Source organism: Oryctolagus cuniculus, chromosome 9, assembly GCF_051225735.1.
Source record: "Oryctolagus cuniculus isolate XC-2025 breed Fujian yellow rabbit chromosome 9, ASM5122573v1, whole genome shotgun sequence".
NCBI classification, from domain to species: domain Eukaryota; kingdom Metazoa; phylum Chordata; class Mammalia; order Lagomorpha; family Leporidae; genus Oryctolagus; species Oryctolagus cuniculus.
In genome coordinates, this window is record NC_142875.1 from 67078 (window position 1) to 86015 (window position 18938).

The window sequence follows — 18938 nt, forward strand, 5'->3', positions numbered from 1 at the left end:
ATGATGGCCCAAGTGCTTGGGCCCTGCACCAGCATGGGAAACCAGGAGGAAGCACCTGGCTCCTGGCTTTGAATCGGCACAGTGCGCCGGCTGCAGCAGGCTGGCCATAGTGGTCATTTGGGGAGTGAGCCAACGGAAGGAAGACTTTTCTATCTCTCTCTCTCTAACTCTGCCTGTCAAAAAAAAAAAAAGATTCTGGGAAGAATCTCCGCCAGCTGCTTTGTCTCCACACTGCCTGTGATGGTCAAGGGGCTGCAAGAGAACTTCAAGGCTGTTAAAAGTGGATCGCTGTTCTTTGCTCTGTAAACATATGCACCTCTTTTATACTAGATATTAAGTTCTTTAAGGATAAAGTTTTTTATCATCTGCCATCACTGTTCTATGAACTATCTTCTGTCTGCAAGCAGTTCCTTCCGTACCAGTGTACTCTTGTGCCTGCAGTTGAAGTTTTTCCTAGTTCATGATCGTTTCATTTTGTCTGAGTGGAAATGGGGCCACGTGGTAGACTAGAGTCAGTGCTCAGAGGTCTCAGGTACAACAGGTAAGATCAAGTACACACACACAGAGGCTTTAACCTATTTTTAAATGTATTTTTTCCCATTTTATCCTGTTTTTTCCTTTATTCAGGTTGGCTGTGTTTCTCACTTATAGCACCTTTCTTCCAAGAACTTCAAGCACAAACAAAACCTAGAGAATGAAACAACAGGCTTTAGGAGACAAATAAGAGATTTAAGAAGTCACTGGCAGACAACTGAAAGGAAATCCAGAGGGCTGGCGCCGTGGCACAGTAGGTTAATCCTCTGTCTGCAGCGCCAGCAGGCCATATGGGTGCCGGTTCTAGTCCCGGCTGCTCCTCTGATAATCCAGCTCTCTGCTGTGGGCTGGGAAAGCAGTAGAAGATGGCCCAAGTCCTTGGTCCCCTGCACCAGTATGGGAGACCAGGAAGAAGCACCTGGCTCCTGGCTTCAGATTGGCACAGGTCCAGCAATTGCGGCCATTTGGGGAGTGAACCAACAGACGGAAGACCTTTCTCTACTTCTCACTCTCACTGTCTGTAACTCTACCTCTCAAATAAATAAATAAAATCTTTTTTTTTTTTTAAAGGAAATTCAGGCTTCCTAACTCAACCCAGTACTTTATCCTCTCACCACTCCCTTGAACATACTCCAGTGTGGTCCTTTTTTGTTTTTAATTCATGAGGAAGACCAAGAACTCCCATCAACTGGTTCATTCCCCAAACACCTATAAGGGATGGAGCTGGGATCTGATGGGGATGCAGGTGTCCTAAGCAGCAGTTTAACCTGCTGAGCCACAACACCTGCTCTGATAGAATTTTAGAACTCAACTATGTCCAATAAAATTATTTAAATCTTACAGGTTTCAAATAGATAGTGAATAAAATACATTTGTAAAATGGCTTTTGACATTAAACAAAAATACTCTGAAGAGAAATTAAACAGCTCCACCATAATATTAAGAAATATGCAAGAGCTAAGCTGACTGCAAGGTCTGCATGGACTTGATAAGAAGCACACACACCCTCCTTGGGACGTCCTCAGCCCTACGCTAAATGCCAAAAGTGTATTCAAACTGCAGAACACAGAGGTCCAGACTCAGAACAGACAGAGCAAAAAGCTCCAGGATGGCCCACCGCACACAGACCTTCCTGCAAGAGTTCTCCCAGCCAGCCCTGAGCCCACCTGACTGCCCAACAATGGGGCCTGCTTGGCTGAAGCCAAGACTCCACTCGCCCTTCAAGACCACCTGTGCAGATGCTGTGAGAACCCGCCCTCACGGCTAAGACGTCATGAGGAGCACTGTGGGTACCCTGGGAACCCTGGATGGTCAGTTTCCCCAGTGTGTGGTGTGAGTTAGAAGTGTGACTCCCCCACTGCATAATAAAATCCTTATTGAAACCAACACTGCCTCAGTGCCATTACCACACTTGCGACAACAGAGAATCTAACTTTGTACATATTACCTAACAAGTTTAAATGCTGTTTCATGTGTGCACAGAACCTTGTAGCCAAGAAAAGAAAGCAGTGGTATCTCCAAAAGTCACACAGTGGATATGGTAGTCAACCTTGCTTAGCAGAACTTTTTGTTTTTAATATTTGTTTATTTGAAAGGCACAGTTAGAGAGAGAAAGGAACAGAGAAAGAGAGGGGTCTTCCAACTATTGGTTCACTCCCAAAATGGCCACATCAGCTAAGGCTGGGCCAGGCCAAAGCCAGGAGCTTCTTCCAGTTATCCCACGTGGGTGCAGGTGCCCAAGCACTTGTATCATCCTCCACTGCTTTCCCAGGCACATTAGCAGGGAGCTGGATCAGAAGAGGAGCAGCCGGGACTCGAACCAATGCCCATAAGGGATGCCAGCACTGCAGGCGGCAGCTTTACCCACTATGCCACAATGCCAGACCCTAAGGGGACCCCTTCAATGTGTCAATGAGACTACATTTAACTAGGTGGTTCCTACCTACTTAGTAGACACTTGAGGAAGCTGGTGCCATAGCACTCCCAGTCTTTCCTCTAAGGATGAGAGCACAGCCACTTTCAATTGGCAAGAAGGGCACCTGTTAGAACTGCATCATTTTGAGACACTGCAGAATTGTGCAGTAACAGACACAATACTTGGCAGTAAGACACAGGGCCTTTTCTTCACTCTTTGAGGCCTAAACACAGTGCTGACACTGCTGATGAGCTGGGTCACAGTTTCATCAAGGGTCTTTTTTTTTTTTTTTTTTTTTTTTTGACAGGCAGAGTGGACAGTGAGAGAGAGAGAGACAGAGAGAAAGGTCTTCCTTTGCCGTTGGTTCACCCTCCAATGGCCGCCACGGCCAGCGCGATGCGGCCGGCGCACCGCGCTGATCCGATGGCAGGAACCAGGAGCCAGGTGCTTTTCCTGGTCTCCCATGGGGTGCAGGGCCCAAGGACCTGGGCCATCCTCCACTGCACTCCCGGGCCACAGCAGAGGGCTGGCCTGGAAGAGGGGCAACCGGGACAGAATCCGGCGCCCCGACCGGGACTAGAACCCGGTGTGCCGGCGCCGCTAGGCGGAGGATTAGCCTAGTGAGCCGCGGCGCCGGCCCATCAAGGGTCTTAAAGTAACTTCATGGGCCAGGTGTTTGGCTCAGTGGCTAAAACACTATTAGGGATGCCCATATCACATTTCAGAGTGGCTGGGTTTGAGTCTTGGCTCTCCTTCCGATTCCAACTTCCCACTAACATGCACTTTGAGAGGCAGTAAGTGATGGTGAAGTATTGGAGCTCTGGCCTGGCTTTGGCCCAGCCCAGCTGTTAAAACTTATTTAGCGGGTAAACCCACAGATGAAAGGTCTATGTGTCTCTGCCTTTCAAATAAAAATAACATTTTTTAAAAAGAACCATCAATATAATAATGGCTCTCTTATCAGAATTCATTTATCCAGAAAACTAAAGAATCCTAATAGATGATCAATGAGGAAACTAAATGAAAAAATGTTTTTGCTCTGGCAGGTCAAAAAAGTGTGAAAAAACACAGAACTTTATGAATAACTACTTTCATTTTAGTTACTTTAAAAATAATTGAAGTTTGGGCCCAGCGCTGTGGTGCAGCGGGTTAACGCCCTGGCCTGAAGCACCAGCATCCCATATGGGCACCGGTTCAAGACCCGGCTGCTCCACTTCCGATCCAGCTCTCTGCTATGGCCTGGGAAAGCAGTGGAGGATGGGCCAAGTCCTTGAGCCCCTGCACCCACTTGTGAGACCCAGAGGAAGCTCCTGGCTCCTGGCTTTGGATCGGCACAGCTCCAGCTGTTGCGGCCAACTGGGGAATGAACCAGCATATGGAAGACCTCTCTCTCTCTCTCTCTCTCTCTGCCTCTCCTCTCTCTGTGTAATTCTGACTTTCAAATAAATAAATCTTAAAAAAAATAAAAATAAAAATAATTGAAGTTCATAGGGCCAGTGTCATGATGCAGTAGGTTAATGCTCCGCCTGTGGCGCCGGTGTCCCATGTGGGCGCTGGTTCTGGTCTTGGCTGCTCCTCTTCCCATCCAGCTCTCTGCTGTGGCCTGAGAAAGCAGCGGAGGATGGCCCAGGTGCTTGGGACCCTGGGAGGAGGCATCTGGCTCCTGGCTTCAGATCAGCTCACCTCCGGGCCGTTGCAGCCATTTGGGGAGTGAACCAGCAGAGGGAATACCTTTCTCTCTGTCTCTGTCTCTCACCGTCTGTAACTCTACCTCTCAAATAAATAGATAAAACCTTTAAAAAAAATAAATAATTGAAGTTCAGGCATTTGATTTTCTAATCTCAGCCAAAAAGAAAGGAGGTATAGAGATGCTGACAGAAGAGATACAAACTCAAACTAGCCTGAATATGAAAAACACTGGGCAAATTACGGTCTCAAGGTACATTCTTGCTTAAGTGCAGCTGCAGTAAGTGACACTCACCAAGTGGGAGAGACTGGGGTCTGAATGCTGGCCCTGGACACATGGGTGCTTGCACTCCTCATTTGTGTCTTTCCAAGGGATACAGCAGAGTTAGAATGTGGGGATCTTCAGGAAGAGCTAAGATTATTTTGCTTAGGGAGTTAGAAATATATGGAACACATTTTAGATAGCTCATGGTAAAAAAGTTCTGGGGGCCAGTGCTGTGGCATAGTGGGTAAAGCCATCACCTGCAGTGCCAGCATCCCATACGGGCTCTGGTTCAAGTCCTGGCTTCTCCACTTTTGATTCATGATAAAAGACATAAATGTCAGAATCTCAACAATTTCCAAGCAGGATAAACTCAGAGATCAATTTTGAGATGTGTTGTGGTTAAACGGGCCAAGGCCACTGCCAAAGCCTAAGTGAGAACCTTGAAAGCAACAAGGGAAGTAACTGCCACATACGAGGAATGATGAGTTTGATTAAGCTGATTTCTCACAGTGAGATGACCTATTTAAACTGTTAAAGGAAAACAAGGTCAACCAAGAATGCTCTCTGATAAAACGAACCTGCAAGAACCAAGGAAAAATTAAGACATCCTCACATTAACAGAAGGTAAGGGGGTTTGTTACTGGTGAACCTTCACTACAAGAGGAAGTCCTTGGGGCCAGTGCCATGGCAGGTTAAGCCACTACCTGCTGTGCCACATCCCATATGGGTGCCAATTCAAGACCCGGTTGCTCCACTTCCAATCCAGCTCTCTGCTATGGCCTGGGAAAGCAGCAGAAGATGGTCCAAGTCTTTGGGCCCCTGCACCCATGTGGGAGACCCGAAGAAGCTCCTGGCTCCTGACTTCAGATTGGCAAAGCTCCACTCATTGTGGCCAACTGGGGAGTGAACCAGCAGATGGAAGACCTCCCTCCCTCTCTCTCTCTCTCTCTCTCTGCCTCTCCTTCTCTGTGTAACTCTGACTTTCAAATAAATAAATCTATCTTTAAAAAAAAATTGGAAGTCCTTGTGGCTGAAAGGAAATGGTGCTGGACAGTAGCTCACAGGCCCCCAAAGAGCACTGGGAAAGCCAATATCACTGTACTTTCAGCTTACCTTCTCTTTGTGTCTATGTGATCTATAAGGTAAATGCATAAAACAGTAATTACAAACCTAGAATAGGGACATAACATGTAGACAATAGCATATTCAAGGGAGGTATATAGGAGCACAGGTTATGCCACCAAAACAAGGCTGGAAATACTAGAAATTTAAGATAACCACTAAGAAAAAATATATGCAGAAAAAAAATCAAAATGGTACAATAACAAAAAATCAAGTCAAATAAAAAGTAACCGAGGAACTAAGGAATCAAAGCCATGTAAGACACAAGAAAACAAAGAGCTAAATGGCAGAAGCTCTTCTTTATTAGTGATTCCTTCAAATGCAAATGGCCTGAACTCTCTAATTAAAAGGCAGAATCAATAAGAAACATATGACCCATCATATGCTGTCTAGATACATGGACTTTCGATAGAACAACATAAAGAAGTTGAAAGGAAAATGATAGAAAAAAAAAACCATGTATATCATAATAAAAAGAACTGAGGGGACTAATATCAGATAGGTTTTAAGTCAAAATTTACCAAAAATATTAAAACAGCACAAATGATGACTGACATGACACATTATATGCCAATAAAGATACTGACCCATCAAGAAGACAACAATTTATAAAAATATACACCCCTAACAAAAGAACCCCAAAATATCTGAAGCAAGCACTGACAGAAATGAAGGGAAAAGCAGTTCTACACAACAGTCAAGACTTCAACATCCCACTGTTAATAATAGAGTAACTCGTCCAAGACTTCAATATTTCACTTTCAGTAACAGAGTAACTAGGAAGAAACAAGTAACAAGGAAAAAGAGGACCGCATCATTCCTACAAACTAATCTGACCCAAGAGTCACAGACCTGTAGCTAAACCCAGAAAAAGAACACACAGTCTCCCTAAGTGGACAAGGAACACCGTTCAAGCTGAACACAAACCATGCCTCATCTGGAAAGACTGAAATCACATGAAGAATTCCTTCTGATCAAAATGGAATAAAACTAGAAATCAACACAAGAAGGAAAAATGGGAAACTCTGAATTACATGGAAATTACATACCCAAAGGGTCATAGAAAAAATCGCAAGGGAAATCAGAAAATACCTTGATAAAAAATTAAAATAAAACCACAATACACGAAACTTATAGGCTGCAGGGATAAGAGCGCTCAGAGGGAAAAAAGCCTGTCATGAAAGCATCACAATTTAATAAACTAACAGTAAATCACAAAAAACTAGAAAAAGAATGGCAAACTGAAACCAAAATTAGCAGAAGGAAGAAAATAAAATTAGAGATAAATGAAACAAAATGAAAAACATAGAAAATCAAGAGCTGGCTTTTCTAAAAAACCTACATTGATAAACTTTTAGCCACATCAAGTAAAAAAAGGGGGCAGCATTGCAAGCTGCAGCTTGGGATTCCCATATCCCACACTGGAGCACAGGTTTGAGCCTCAGCTATTCTGCACTTAACAACCCAGCTTCCTGATATTTGACTGGGAGACAGTGGATGAAGGCCCAGGTACTTGTGACCCTGCCACCCACGTGCAAGATCTGGATGGAATTCCTGGCTTCTGACTATGACCTGACTCAGAACCAAGTGTTGTAGGTATTTAGGGAGTAAACCAGCGAATGGAAGCTGTGTGTGTCTCTCTCTCCCCTTTACCCTGTGCCTGTCACCCTGCTTTTCAGTCAGTAAATATTAAAAAAAAAAAAAAAAAAAAAAAAAAAAGGAAAGAAAAAGAGAAAAGGAAAGAAGGGGGACAGGAGGGTACCTGGCACAGTGCTCAAACATCTGTATCCTACACTAGAGTGCCTGGATTGAGCCCTGGCTCTACTCCTGACTCCAGTTTCCTGCTAATGCATACCCTGGAAGACAGAAGGTGACCCTGATAGCTGTGTATAAGATGTGGATATTTTCCAGCTCCTGGATTCAGGCTGGTCCAGCTTCAGGCTACTGCAGCCATTTGGGGAAGCAGAGTCTGTCTCTTGCCAATCAGGGGGGAAAGAAAGCATTCCACAGAAATAGGGGGAACTATACACAAATCATATACTTAAAAAGGGGTCACTAGCAGAAATCTTATTAAAAAAAAAAAAAAACTACAATAGAGAAACCCAATTTAAAATGAGTAAATAGGTATTTCCAAAATACACAGAAATGCCCAGTAAGAGGCTCCACCTCACTGTTCATTAGATGAATGCAAATCTATTTTGTTAAAAGATTTCCTTTACTTGAAAGACAGAGTAACAGAAAGGGAAGAGAGAGATCTTCTACCCACTGGTTCATTCCCCAAACAGCTTCAAGAGCTAGGGGCTGAAGAGCTTGGAACTCCATCTGGATCTCCCATGTGGGTGTGAGGGGCCCAAGCACATTTGCTGCTGCTTTTACATAGTGGGGAACTGAATAGGAAGTGGAGCAGCTGGGACTCCAAGCGGTACTCAGATAATGGGGCGCCAGTGTCATGGGCAGCAGCTTAACCCTGCCTGGCCCCAGTGAATGCAAATCTAAACCACCAACAAACACTACTTCATCTCCACTAGGCAAGAACCCCCGCCTTCCTGCTCTCCAGGGAGCCAGAGCAGGAATGCCAGGCTAGTGCTATCCTTGCTGGGATGTTCCCAGGATGCCCCAGCAGCCACTAGGTTGCACGGAGAACCACAGGATGCCTCAATACCACAGACTTTCTATATAGGTAGCCTGAGCCAGTGCCAAGGGCGTGACCCCTTCCAGCACCTTTTATTCCACTGACACCTCCTGGCAGAGCTGACCTGGCTGCACAACCACCTGGGCCTCTAGTCCATTCTTGCAGTTCTCAAGGTCTGGGCCCTGAGTGGACACCTAACTCTCCAGGCAAGCCAAGGGAAACTAGAGCCAGGCCCTGCACACAACACCTGCTGGGCAGGACCTGGGAGGTCTGTGCGAAAATGTTCTGGCCCTCCCTCACCTTGGGGCAGCACAAGACTCCAGCTCAGGAGTTTCTGGACCGCTATGCTCTCATCCTAACCTCATTTTCAGAAGGTTCTGAGAAACATTTGGACAAAGCATCTTTTTTTTAAAGACTCATTTTATTTGAAAGGCAGATTTACAGGGGTTGGAGTGGGGACCTTCCATCTGTTGGTTCACTCCTCCATATGGTCGCAAGCCAGGAGCTTCTTCTCAGTCTCCCACATTGGTGCAGGGACCCAAGTACTCAGGCCATCTGCTGCTTTCCCAGGCACATTAGCAGGAAGTTGGATCAGAAGCAGAACAGCCAGGACTTGAACTGGCTATCATATAGGATACTCGCATTGCAGGCAGAGGGAGGCTTTACCTGCTACGCCACAACTCCGGCCCCAGATACTTTTATAAATAAGACATTCAGAAAAGATTTCCACTTGTAGAAAATTCTACAGGGGCAGGTGTCGTGGTGCAGTAGGTGCTGCTTATGAAACCTGCATCCCATATCAGAGTGCCAGTTTTGAGTCCCAACTACTCTGCTGCTGACCCAATTTCCTGAGAATACATCTAAGGAGGCAGTGGATGGCTGCTCAGGTGCTTAGGGCCCTCCTCCCATAAAAGAAATCCACGTCAAGTTCTCGGCTCCTGGCTTTGGACCTGGCCCAGTCCTGGCTATTGCAGTCATCTGAAGAATGAACCAGTGGATGAAAAGATCTCTCTCCCTATCTGTCTCAACTTGCCTTTCAAATACATAAATCTTAAAAAATAAAAAAACTAGACTAGGCAAAATTTATAGACAAAGTAGATTCAATGTTTACTGGGGCTGCTTAATAGATCCTGTTTCTGTTTGGACAGATGGAAACTTTTGGAAACAGAGGTGATTGGTGTACATGTGAACATCATCAATGTTGCTTAAGTTGCATCCTTTAAAGCAGCAAGTGATATGGTATGTATCTGTGTATTCATGCATCTTTCATTAATAGACTTGGTTCTTAGAGCAGTTTGGATTTACTGGGACACTGGACAGAAAACAGTGTTCTCATTTACTCCTTTCCTTCCCCTGCCTCTTTCCTCAGCATCCTGTGATTAACAACCTCCCCTGAACCAAAACTGATGCATTATCATTAACTGAAGCCCACAGTTTATGCAACCTAAATTTTCCCACAATGAAGAAGAAAAAAAAACAATGGATGGGTTGTGTCACAGGGATAGGAAGCAAAGCTCAAAGAGCTCCCAGTGGCTCAAGTGGAAATAATGTAAGTCACAAAATAAATACAAGCATACTTCAAAAAGCTTGTGGAAAACAGAATTAAAAGATAAGTTTATTTTGATGCAAAAACATGTCGCAATCTAAGGTGATAATAACGTAGAGACTGAGGGGAGACACACACAAGTTCCTTGTACTATCTTTACAACTTGTCTATAAATCTAAAATCAGTACAAAAGTTTATTGAAAAAGAAAAAGACATAACAGATGGTTTACCTTCTTTATTCCACTACGTATAACTATTTTGTAGGTTCAGAGAATCAGAAAACATCTGTTGCAAAGGCGTGCTCTCCAAGTCTCCTGGGCGGGTCTCTGTCCCTGAATATAGAGATGCAGTTTGGATTCGTGTTAGGAAATGGGAAACACTTAATACGCGGCAAGGGTGGAAGGAAATACTGACCTACACACTAGGACAACGGGTCCAGGACCACTGCTGGAGTCATGCGCTGTGGTCTGACATGGATGTTTCTAACATCATGTCACTCTCATTCATCTCAATTTCAAAGGTTTCCAAGGAAGGTCTGGAATCTGGAGTCTTCCTGGAGGTGTCCAGTGGTGCAAGCCCCGTGTCTTCTGCAGTCTGTTTTTCTACTTCAAATTCCCTGAAATCCCACGGAGGTGAAATAATGTTTTTTAGTGTCTTCATTGTATGCACATCAAAGTCATAACATTTTAATTTGTCTTTAATGTCTGCTCCTAAAAAGAAACACAATTAGAAATTCTATCATATATGTCATTGCCATCATTACATAATCCTGTACCTGTTCTTTAAGCCAAAGTGTACTTTCAAGAGCACAAGGACAGATCAGAAGGAAAAAAGGTTCCAGTCTTTTTCTTCTTTTATTTTCCTCCCATGTCTAAGGGAGATGTTGGAACACTTGCACAAGTAGCTGCAAGCTATCCCCTCGCCAAGGCCCCTTCAACATGGCCGGCCTCTGTGGGCAACTCTTTTTCTCAGCTGCTTCACAGGAACAGGCGTAAGTGTTGGTACAGTCACTAAGTTATACAGGTAGAATCCACAATGAAAGGAAATACATTTTCCATATTTCAAAAACCTTCAATAATAATATATATTTTTGAACCGATCTGAGCACACAAAATGACAATTTCACACAGTTCCAATTAATAGCATTCGGTAATGGGTGTTTAGCCGACAGTGAGAGGCAGACTAAAAGTAACAGTCATGATAAAGCACCTTGAACATCTCTCCAAGGCCATCACCCCTACGAGGGCAGCAAAATGTCTATTTCTTCATCATTGATATCTCCAACCCTTAACTAGCTTTTGCATTTAAGCCTCACAACTCTTCCCCAAATATATGAGGACACTGAGGCTCAGCCCTGCTCCCGAGGCACAGGGGCCCCTGGGTGGCCGAGCTGAGGTTTCAACCCAGGCTCTTCAGGGTGAGGGAGCTCAGGTGCTTTTCTCTCTGAACTACGCAATCCCAAGCAGACAGCATGAAAAAGCTCACAGCTGACTGCTTCAGGCAGGAACATGAACACTCCCAGCGCTACAGACCTCATGCCCCTGTTTGAAGCAATAATCACTACGCGTTTTTTGTCACCTCCAATTACTTTTGCTTATTACTAATCCTCTCATAAATGGAAGTAATCAGTATATACTCTTTTTGCCAAAATCTGTAGTTCACTCATACTACATGATTCAGTCATGTCTCATTTGTATGAAGCCACAACCTGTCTCTGCGTTGTGCTGGTGGACATGGGTATCGCTCCCAGCTAGTGCTGTCATGAGTAAGGCAAGGCATAACCTGGCCAACAGAGGCTCCTGCTTCTGCAGGGCTGATTCCTGACATTCCAGCTCAGGACGCCGGTCACTACGTAGCACCCCCGATGTTCAGTACATTGGTTCCACAGGGCCAACCCAACACCCTACCCAACACCCCCAAACGATGTGTGAGCTCTGAGTCCGCACTGTCCTGACACTGCCAGTGAACCCAACTCCCAGCACCCTTGCCCTTGGACAGCCCCTCCCCATGCTGACTCTGAGCTTGATTATGAGACTTGTTCTGAAGGAAGTGATGGTGTTCAACTGCCAACCATCAAGAGGTCCTGAAGCTTGAACTCCATGTGAAATGAGAGCCCCAGAGAGAGGCCCAGCTGTGCAAGCTGTGCAAGCTGAGGTCCCCCCAAAGCTATCTCAGATCATCAACCCAGACAACCATCCACTGAACAGAGCTGCATGAGTGAACCTAGGCAAGACCAGAAAACAAAGCAGCAATGGACTCACACACAAAGCCGTAGAACTGGTGTGTCACCGGGGATGAGCATTCGTAAGGCAGCAAGACAACTAACACAACTGGCTTAGCTTTGGTGCGTATGGTAAACTTAACCCCCAATAATCCCCAACCCATGACAGCTCCAGCTGGTTGTTCCACATCATCACCAAACACTAGACATTGTCAGTATTTGAAACTTTCAGGCACTCTGGGGGGTGCGCAGTGGTATTTCTGGTGGTACACAGTATCTCACTAGAGTTTTAATCCCATTCCCCTGACAAGTTATGATGCAGGGCCTGCTGAGCTGCACAATGACTACCTGGAATTATGATGCCTATTTTTAATACGCCTTTTGACTATTTCTGTCTTACTGACTTGCAGGATGCATTCCAGACAAGAGTTCTTTGATGAGTCAATATACTGTAAGTCGCTTATCCCCTACTATGGCATATCTTTTGCTCTCTTAACCCACTGAGTCCCAAGTTTTCAATTCTGTGACTACTTCAAAAAATATTTGTTTTGAAGTTACCATACTTGGTATATTTATTACTTCATTTAAAATCCACAGGTGTCCTATGGTTGGGCAATGGGACATAATGGGTTAATGGTGATTCTGAAAAATCAAAGTTTTGGGGGGGCTGGCACTGTGGTGCAGAGGGTTAACACCTTGGCCTGAAGTGCTGGCATCCCAAATGGGCGCCAGCCTGAGACCCGGCTGCTCTACTTCCAATCCAGCTCTCTGCTATGGCCTGGGAAAGCAACAGAAGATGGCCCAACTCCTTGGGCCCCTGCACCCGTGTGGGAGACTCGGAGGAAGCTCCTGGCTTTGGATCAGCACAGCTCCGGCCGTTGTGGTCAGTTGGGGAGTGAACCATCGGATGGAAGACCTCTCTCTTTCAACTCTCCTCTCTCTGTGTAACTCTTTCAAATAAATAAATAAAATCTTTTTTAAAAAATCAAAGTTTTTAATTTTATTGAAGCCAAATTTATCAACTGTTGTTCCTCTTAGGTTTTTATGTCCTGCTAATGAAATCTTGGGCTATCCCAAAATCCAGGTGTCAAGATTTAAACTCCAAGTGCCTAACCTCGTGATGACTGTAGCCAAATGAGTGCCAGGAGACGGTAAATCTGCCCACATTTACCTGTCACTTGCTATTCCATACACGCATAATGCAAAGAAGGATCTATCACTGCTGTGTGAATCAAAAGTCATCTTAACCCACCACTGAAATGTGAAGATTAATGTTCTATTGTCCCGCGGCCAGTGCTGTGCCGCAGTAGGTTAATCCTCTGCCAACAGCACCGGCATCCCATATGGATGCCAGTTCTAGTCCCGGCTGCTCCTCTTCCGATCCAGCTCTCTGCTATGGCCTGGGAAAACAGTGGAAGACAGCCCAAGTGCTTGGGCCCCTGCAACTGTGTTTGAGACCTGGAGGAGGCTCCTGGCTCCAGATCGGCCCAGCTCCAGCTGCTGCAGCCATTTGGGGAGTGAACCAGCAGATGGAAAACCTTTTACTCTGTCTTCTCTGCCTCTGCCTCTCTATAACTCTGCCTTTCAAATAATAAATAAAAAATTTTAAAAATAAATATTCTACTGTCCCTCACCATGAAACAGTGAGGTCAGAGTAGCTGCCTCTGCGTGTCTCTAAGATCTCTTTTTCCATTATGCAATCTGATTGACACTACTATAACACAGTGCTTTACATATATTGTGACAGTATTCTGGCACATCGCAAGTACTCCTTCATCAGTCACTAATTCCTACATCATTATTCCAACAAAGTAGTCTTTTATTATATTAATGTATCTAAAATAGTTCAAGATAAACTTAAGACTCTTAAATGAGACTCTGAGAAACCTAAACAGAGATACACAACCACCTAGAAATGGAATACAATGCCAGTAAGAATGATCAGGATCTTACCGATATAAGCTTCGGAGTCACCAATGTACATCTCAATGCAATGACCAAGCATTGTAACAGAAAATGTGTCATCTCGCCTAAGACCGAGGGCCTGCCAAAAAGATTCAGTATGGTTACTAAAAGATAACTTCTTTATTTTAGTTTAAAAGTTTCTCTATTTACTGACTTCAAAATATTCCCAGAGAGTACGCATTTGGAATAGTGGTTAAAAACACTACTTGCCCACATCCATAAAGGAGTACCTGGGTTAGTTAACAGCTCTGTTTCTGATTCTAACTTCTTGTTAATACAAACCCCACGAGGCAGCAGGTGATGCCTCATACTTGGGTCCCATCACCTATGTGGAAGACTTGGACTGAGTTCCTGGATCCCAGCTTTGGCCTGGCCCAGCCCTGGCTGTGTGGGCATTGAGGGAGTAAACCAGCAGGCTGATTGCTCGTGTTTGTCTCTCAAATAAAATTAAATAAATTAATATAAAATTAAATTAGACAGTTAAATAATAATTAAATAATTAAAATAAAAATAAAATTAATATAAAATTAAATAAATTTTATTCAAATAAAATTAAAATAAATAAATAATTTAAGAAGTCGGCGCTGTGGCACAGTGGGTTAACGTCCTGGCCCGAAGTGCCAGCATCCCATATGTTCAAGACCCGCCTGCTCCACTTCCGATCCAGCTCTCTGCTGTGGCCTGGGAAAGCAGTAAAGGATGGCCCACGTCCTTGGGTCCCTGTACCCACATGGAAGACCTGGAAGAAGCTTCTGGCTCCTGGCTTTGGATCAGCACAGCTCCAGCCATTGCAGCCAGCTGGGGAGTGAGCCATCGGATGGAAGACCTCTCTCTCTCTCCCCGCCTCTCCTCTCTCTGTGTAACTCTTTCAAATAAATAAATAAATCTTTAAAAAATAAATAATAAATTTTTAAAAAATAATCCAAGGGGCCAGTGCTGTGGTGTAGTAGGTAAAGCCGCCACCTCATATGGATGCCGGTTTGAGTCCCAGCTATTCCACTTCTGATCTAAGACTCTGCTTCTGGCCCAGGAAAGCAGTGGAAGATGGCCCATGTGCTTAGGCCCTTGCACCCTTATGGCCTAGGAAAGAAGTAGAAGGTGGTTCAAGTGCTTGGGCCCCTGTACCCACCTAGGAGATCCGAAAGAAATTCCTCACTACTGGCTTTAGATTGGCCCAACGCTTGCCATTGCAGCCATTTGCAGAGTGAACCAGTGGATGGAAGACCAACCCCTCCCTCCCTCCCTCCCTCCCTCCTTCTCTCTGCCTTTCAAATAAATAAATCTTACCAAAAAATAATAATAATCCAAGGAACAGGGGATGGGTATATGGGGTTGTCATAAGGGAGAGAGCTGCAAGGCTGATGACTGGTGATATTGGGTGATGGGGTCATGAAATCCCTCAGGCAATTCTATTTTCTTATGATTGAAATCTAACTGCAGTAAAAGGTTAAAAAACTCATCTCCAGAGTGTCCCCTCTTGAGACTTCTGTACTGATTAAGTTACAGCAGAGAGGTAAGTTATAAAACATTCCAACAGAAGTACCTGGAAGATCCTATAAGACCAGAAAGCTTACTTAGTCCAGACTTCTGATAAGCCTTGTATTTCTGATTATCCCGGAGTACATCTGGGACTTTACTTGGCCTGAAAATCTCTCACTTATCCTTGAAAAACAGTTACAAATCTATCTACTCATGAATTATTTCTGAAATATTGCATTTTTTCATATCTTATCTTTTTCTCCAAATACCATTGATTCCTCAATTCAAAGACCACATCTTCTCTGAACCTGGGATGCCTCACAACTGTTGGTTTATCTTTACGGTGGCGTCCTGCCTGTGTATCCAGAAAACCAACAAGACGATACGCAAATTGTGGGTGTTTCCTAAAGTCTTCTGTTGACACCAGCAGGATGAGAGGTTCGGAGACCTTTGCAAAGCAGGTGGGAGGGGACAGAGGATACGGACTGCAGAGGGGCACACCTACACCAGGCCACTATTCTGGGAACCAAGGACACTTGGGTTGCAAGATGTAGTCATTTACATCATTGTCTTCCTTATGTATATACCACAGTGATCCCTGATGAAAATCTGTAACTATATATGTCCAAAGAGTCCTTTCTCTAGGAACACAAGGTAAGCAACAGGAAAAATTTATTTTAAAGTTTAATTGAGAGCATTTTTTTTTCTTTGTGTTTACTTTGCTTATTCATGGTGTCTTAGGTCTGATGAAGTTTACATGTTAAGGATTCTTCCCTTTTGATGAACCCCCATTCTGTTTTGTTCTCCTAGTAAGATAAGCTAAGGGAATTAATTTAGGGATCATCCAGGAAGCCTGGGAGTTTTCAGGGCTCTCACTGTGACCAGGGATTTCTCTCCCTGCCTACACCAGAGAACGGATCCACTGACTGGTGTGTGCATCACTGCACACGGAGCAAGAGCCTCATGCTTGTGGCTAATCTGATGCATACTGGACAACACACACATGCTGCTTCTATGGAGAAAAGAATAAAATGCAAGGCTATCTGAAAAAATTTTAAAATACAAAAGATCTTTTCAAAGAAAGAAGTGACCAATATTAACTAGAAGTACAGTTAAGCACAAACAAGACATACAGTGTGGAAATAGTCCACAGCATTTTCAAAGTTGCCCATCAAACTGTGGATGTATCCAATGGCAGAATAGGTGGACGCATTCTGAGGAATCAGCACCAAGGCTTGCCGGTGGTAATCCAGAGCCTCTGCGTACTTCCTGTCAAGAGAAGACAAGGAGGGCAAAGACAGGGAACATTTACTTGTACAGCAAAAGGACTGCGTCCCCATGACTGAGCACTCACCTATGTAAACCCAGAAGACATACTCTCTTATATGAGTGACTGCACTGGCCACTGGCTCACACCCACGTCCATGTATCTCAGCACCCCTCACTATGCACTTTCTTGGCATGCTCCCTCAGTGGCTGAGGGACACCTGGGTGGACCTCGGCATCCTTTGGATGTCTGGTGATGCTGCAATCAGAACCAAATCCCCGATTTCGAGCCTGTGGCTTACTACACCCTCACTTTCAATGTGATGGAAAATCCCCACACCAGGGTGGCTAAAAGTCATCAAAGAATTTTAACTTAGGTCTAATATTTACTTAGAACATGTTCCCCAAGGTTCTTTGAAATACTTGCCCTACAAATTTTTTTGTGAAAAAGAAGTTTAATGTTTAATTAAAGTGCAAGAAATATCACAGCTCTTTCAGTAATGAAAGAACTCATTAGACCTTCAGCAACCCAGAGCTTCTCCGACTTGCTTAACCAAAGAACCCACTTTCTACCACTTTCATTTGTGTAACCCAACTCAACATCTCCAGTGGAAAAAAACATAAACAGTTTTAATTAGATCTACTGTCCTAATTCTTCTCAATTTTCAACACTAAAAATTCAATATACAAATAGTTACTATAATCCTCAATATATCCCTAAAATAAAATTATATCAAGAGGTAAATAATGAAAACATTGCTTTTGGTGCTTGCTATATCTGAGCAGCCAAGTACAAGGCAGCTGGAGGTCTCATGAAACAGACAGTGAAAAGGCTACTCAAAATTAAGTGAACTTCTTTCTGGTCACTATGTCTATTTCTGAAAATGGTCTACTTCACTTACTTAAGTTTTCTGCAGACATGTCCCAAGTTGTTCAACAAAGGTTCCCATTTGTCAACAGTCACCTAAAACACATCAAGCCATGTGTTACGGACATTGGTACTAGTCACCTCCCCTCTCCGCAAGCTGGTTGTCTCCTGGGCTGTGCCTCAACCACAGCAACAAGCAAGAGTATTTGCTGTTGTGTCATCTTTCTTTCTTCCCAAAGGAGACTTCCTGAGAAATCCACGATTTTGTTAAAGAACACATCCATGCTGAGCAAGGTCCCATCATGCACCTGCAGTCTATAGTGGCTGAAAGCCATCTGCTGACACAACAGCGTTACCCAGAGAGGCGACAATCACTTTAGATTCAGTGTGCCCCAGCAACCTGTCTCTCCTGCTCCCTGCTCTCTGACCTTACCCCAGCAGCCAGTCAGTGACCACCAGGCCACCGCTGACCTTTCCGTCCACAACAGGACTTCTTCATTCCACCTGCTGGGCAAACTCCAAACCCACTTGACCCTCACTTTCCCCATTAATTCTTATTTATTTGTTTGTTGCTATTTGAAAAGGAGAGACAGATAAGACAGACACACAAAGAGCTCCTATCAAAATGCCCACAATGGCCAGGGTTGGGCCAGGCCAATGCAGGTGTCCAGAACTAAAGCCAGGTCTCTCATATTCGCAGCAGTGACCCACATACTTTAGCCATCACCCTGTCTCCCAGGGTGCACATCAGTAGGAGGATGGATGGGAAGTGGAACCAGGACTCAAATCTAGACTCTTGGGTCTGGGATGTGGATGTCCCAAGAGGTGTCTTACCTACTGCACTGACACCTACCTGTCACCTTCCCCATTAACAAGCGTTTTATCTGGACCTGTCATACAAGTCTGACTACACTGCCCTTCTTAAGCCTGTTCTGTTCCCCACTCTCCTTAGAGTTAAGGTGCAAACCTTTAACATCATTTCACAGCCCTTAATGACCCACACTTACCTTCCTGACCCTTTTTTTTTGGCATTTGGCACTCTGTAAACTCAAAATTCAGGCCATACTACACTAACTCTACTCTTTGCACACGCCAGCTCCTATACTTGAAATAACTTTTTCCCTCAATTCTGCCTGGCCTTCAGGACTGAGGTGGATGGTAAAGGCTTCCTGACTGCCCTCATGCCTGGGTAAAAGGACTTCTCTGTGGGCACCTCTCTTTACTCAGTCACACTGTGTTGTGACTGCCTATTACTCACCTGAATTTCCAAATGGGCCCAAGGGCAGGAAGTATCACATGGGTTCCCAACTGCAGCCAACCCACAGCCCACACTCTGGGCATGGCTGACACCTATTAACTATGCATCTACCAAATGAATGAGCAGACTCAGCTACACCTTCTAATACTGATGCTAGCCCTGGGAGAGCAGCAGCCTGTGG

General features: G+C 44.5%; 1 protein-coding gene across 8 annotated transcripts in view; it reads right to left on the reverse strand.

The window, feature by feature from the left end:
• Nucleotides 1-9741: 9741 nt before the first annotated feature.
• CDC16 (cell division cycle 16) overlaps nt 9742-18938 on the reverse strand; it is a 37813-nt gene continuing 28616 nt past the window's right edge. For 5 of the 8 annotated variants that reach the window (XM_089303332.1, XM_089303334.1, XM_089303333.1 and 2 more), the window contains 5 exons: nt 17534-17595; nt 16499-16634; nt 13875-13965; nt 10115-10410; nt 9742-10032 (listed from right to left, as the gene is read on the reverse strand). In XM_089303332.1, coding sequence (XP_089159458.1) covers nt 10154-10410; nt 13875-13965; nt 16499-16634; nt 17534-17595 — 546 coding nt within the window. In that variant the 3' untranslated portion in view covers nt 9742-10032; nt 10115-10153. The remainder of the gene's footprint in view (nt 10033-10114; nt 10411-13874; nt 13966-16498; nt 16635-17533; nt 17596-18938) is intronic. The other 3 variants (XR_016212639.1, XR_011378592.2, XR_011378591.2) reach the window with 1 other exon arrangement.